The sequence below is a fragment of the Etheostoma spectabile genome, chromosome 16 (genome assembly GCF_008692095.1).
Source record: "Etheostoma spectabile isolate EspeVRDwgs_2016 chromosome 16, UIUC_Espe_1.0, whole genome shotgun sequence".
NCBI lineage: Eukaryota > Metazoa > Chordata > Actinopteri > Perciformes > Percidae > Etheostoma > Etheostoma spectabile.
This window is the reverse complement of record NC_045748.1, coordinates 18,724,927-18,728,319: the sequence shown is the minus strand read 5'-3', so window position 1 is coordinate 18,728,319 and position 3,393 is coordinate 18,724,927. Positions and strand designations below refer to the sequence as shown.

The window sequence follows — 3,393 nt, the reverse complement described above, 5'->3', positions numbered from 1 at the left end:
CACACACACACACACACACACACACGCACATGCACACACACACACGCACATGCACATACACACGTGCAGAGAGAAAGATTCAGGGTCTGTGCCAAATCCTTTCCACGTGATTAAATAAAAGGAAGACAACCTGTACATTCCTTTAGAATTATTACTTTCCTACCACAGGCTGGTGAATATGGCACTTACTCGCAACAACCCCCCCCCATTATGATACTCCACTCTAAGAGAAATATGACGTCTTTCATATTTTATGACAACAAAATGGTGCAGAGCATGAGAGGCGTCTGACAGGGAAAGAAACCCAAGCTGTATTTGACAAAATATTCCGGGTAGCGTGTGAGCAGTAATTGTGCTTACCTTGTCATTCTGATAAGCAGTCACAGCAATGAAATCGGTTTCAGGAAAAACGTAAGTCCTGAAGGTACTGTACGGGAGTTTGAGAATATCGTTGGCCCTCACAATGTGAAATCGAGGCTGATATTTGTGCATCGAGTTAAGTATAGTCTGCAACACACAATCACAAACAAACATAAGCGCACATTTGAAGGAACACTTGTTACAGAATATCCTTACATTTCATCAAATCACTTTCTGAAAATGCTCTTATTTGAATTCCGAAGTCAACTCATTTAGAGGAATCAAATAGTGTTGATGTTTAAATATTTACAATTTTGACAGCACAGTAGGCCATGCAGAAAAAATTGCAATAAACAAATCGTGGTGTAATATTTAATCTGTCCAATAAAGTTGGCTATAGAGCCTATCTATGTCTACATAGACATAGGCTTAATTATCTTGCTTCATACTTGTAATACTTTTACAAAATAAAATTATGCAAGATAATGAAGTGTGGAATTTTCTTTTAATTTTTTTGTAATGATGTGTTTTTATTAATCCTCAAAATAGTAAATCTTGAACGCGTGACTTCCTGTGCTTCGGTAAAACACAATACAAATAAAAACATCAACATATAAAATACATTGTTTTGTTACTAAAAGGGTAAGTTGATAAATAGGAAAATTGACATACATTAGTTGAACTTACAAATCCATGCTTGTCGGAGATGTTATTTGTCAGCTTGAGTTTGTGAAAATTGACGACTTTTGACATCCACTGTTCCCCGGTAGCCGGACTGTCCGGGTGAATGTACATCCTCTTTGGCATTTCGGGGTCGGCCTTCCCTGCCACCATCCAGCGGGAGTTATGAAATTTGTATCTGCAGTCGTCGGCTGCAACAATATCCATCAAGAGAATATATTTGGCCTTTTTGTCCAGACCAGTGCACCTCACTTTGAACGGGGGGAACATCCGCCTGAAAAAAGAAAGAAAACAAATGATAAGCAGTGGCAAATTGACATATGGTTGATATTCAATAATGTAAAAAGGCTGAATATTTTTTTTTAGATCCACGCACACGTGCTTTTCATCTCAAAACGTGTGTTGTATTAGTTTTATAAACTACGATCCATCTCATTTAAACTATAAATGCAATAGCTTGCTCTTAATACATCTGCTAACGATAATTGAGCCGAAAAAATGTCCCAGGAATAAAAAGTCGAATAAGCAAATATTTTTCTTCTGCCATGCTATATTCCTGATCAGGCTGCAGACAGCACGTCAACGTTGTTTTGAATGGTGTCTTGATTTCAATGCATTGAAAGGCCTACAGACACACAGACAGACTACAGCAGCCATCGTTGCACACTGCTACTGTGATGACGATCATTTAGTCAGAGCTGCACACACTCAAATATGACATTTCAGTGGGATAATCCTTCGATGTAAAATTTTGAGAAACCGGACATTAAAATTGACGATAAAATTATAATCCAGCCAGATGTTTATACGTGAAAATCCTATAGATCCGTGAAGTTGGAAGCTTGGTAATTGGAAGCTTACTATTAATGCAGTAGCACATTCAAGCCTCCTTTTATAACAAAATAATGTTACAGCTAACAACTGAGTTCCCTTCATTAAAGACCGGGTTGTACACTTGTTACATTTATCAGAGACTTCCGAGTTTGCAGGTTGTATGAACACACATGAACTCGCAGCTTTGTCTCAGTTTTTCTACCAAGCTAAACGTATATGATATTTACAATATTTTGGGGTCATGTTTTTATTTGGTAATGAAAACCTATCGTGTAATATGTCAAATATACAAGTGTGAGACAATTATGCTGCAATCTAAGTTTAAGTAACACACATTGGACTAATAAAGGCTCGAGAGTTGCATGAAATATAAAGAGGAATTGTAGAGACAGGCTACCTAACTCCAAGTGTATAGATAAATATCTATTTATGTGAAATTACAAATCCCTTCATTATGAGTTATCAATATGCACTACAGGCTATTGTGTGTCAGATAATGCATTATATTTTTGGGAGGAACACACACACACACACACACACACCCACACACACACACATACACAGACAGACAGACACACACACACACACACACAAACACACAGACACAGACACACACAATCTGTTTCACCTTCCGGATTTTGTGATCACCATCTCGGTGCCTCTCTTGTGGAAAAGTTCCCAAAGCTCCTTGGCTTCCAGGTGAACTTTAGGGTCGTCTTCCACCTCTTCCTCAGGCTCCAGAGTCTTCATAGGCCTGAGGTGGGCGGCCGCAGCCTGGTGCCCCAGCGAAGAGAAGTGGAGGCCGGTCTCCGCGGCTCCCATCAGCTGGTCCATGATCGGCTTTCCCAGGGCGCCCGGCAGAGAGAAGGAGCCGTTGTGAGGGAGAGCCAGAGCCGGGAAGAAAGGAGGCTGGTGACCCAGCATTGCACTCATGGCAAATTCCGGACCCCGGTGAGGTATAAACGGATGATATGCCATACTTGATCCCTGTAGGACTGGATCTCTCATCAGGAAGTTCATCCAAGTGCAGGCGACAAGTTGGATGTGAAACAATGTTTCTACCAACAGTGAAGCCTGCGTAAGAGGAGCAAATAAAAACAAAATGAAAGAGGAAAAAAATGGGTCTGACGTTGAAAAGCTTTGGAAATTCCTCCTTCGGCTCTGCAGAAGCTTATTTTTCACAAGTTGTCGGGAAACTACAGTCGTTTGCTGCGTTATCAAAAGTCTGGAAAGAGAAATGTAAAAATGTTCTCCATTATTTTTTTTCGAAAGTGTTGCAAGACCGATTTTCTTCAGAGGTTGACGCGCATCGGACACCTTCAGTGTCTCGCTGGCTCGCGGACAGTAGTCGAATTAAACCAACTTGGGTGAGTCACTTAATTGACTGCTGTGCTTTCTTTCTCTTCTGCTGCTGTTTACAATATCGGCATTCCTGTTAAAATGCGTTCCTTCTTATTGGCTTCAGTCCTGCAGCGAGGGCGACGTGTTGAAATATTTCGATAGCGCCGAATAATCCCC

At 40.6% G+C, this 3,393-nt stretch overlaps 1 protein-coding gene and 1 long non-coding RNA gene across 4 annotated transcripts in view; one reads left to right on the top strand and one right to left on the bottom strand.

Annotated features, from left to right (window-relative positions):
- The window catches only part of tbx3a (T-box transcription factor 3a), a 6,830-nt gene extending 3,935 nt beyond the window's left edge, over positions 1–2,895 (bottom strand). Inside the window, exons 1-3 of one of the 2 annotated variants that reach the window (XM_032539654.1) lie at positions 2,504–2,895; positions 1,033–1,315; positions 361–507 (exon numbers count right to left, since the gene is read on the bottom strand). In XM_032539654.1, the coding sequence (XP_032395545.1) occupies positions 361–507; positions 1,033–1,315; positions 2,504–2,895 (822 nt within the window). The remainder of the gene's footprint in view (positions 1–360; positions 508–1,032; positions 1,316–2,503) is intronic. The other variant, XM_032539655.1, reaches the window with a different exon arrangement.
- Positions 1–3,393, top strand: part of LOC116704294 (uncharacterized) — a 125,303-nt gene that overhangs the window by 71,953 nt on the left and 49,957 nt on the right. The window contains exon 1 of one of the 2 annotated variants that reach the window (XR_004335646.1): positions 2,894–3,242. The exons of the other annotated variant lie outside the window; for it this stretch is intronic. This is a non-coding gene — a long non-coding RNA (uncharacterized LOC116704294). Of the gene's footprint in view, positions 1–2,893; positions 3,243–3,393 lie in introns of those variants that run through there. 2 annotated transcript variants of the gene reach the window in all.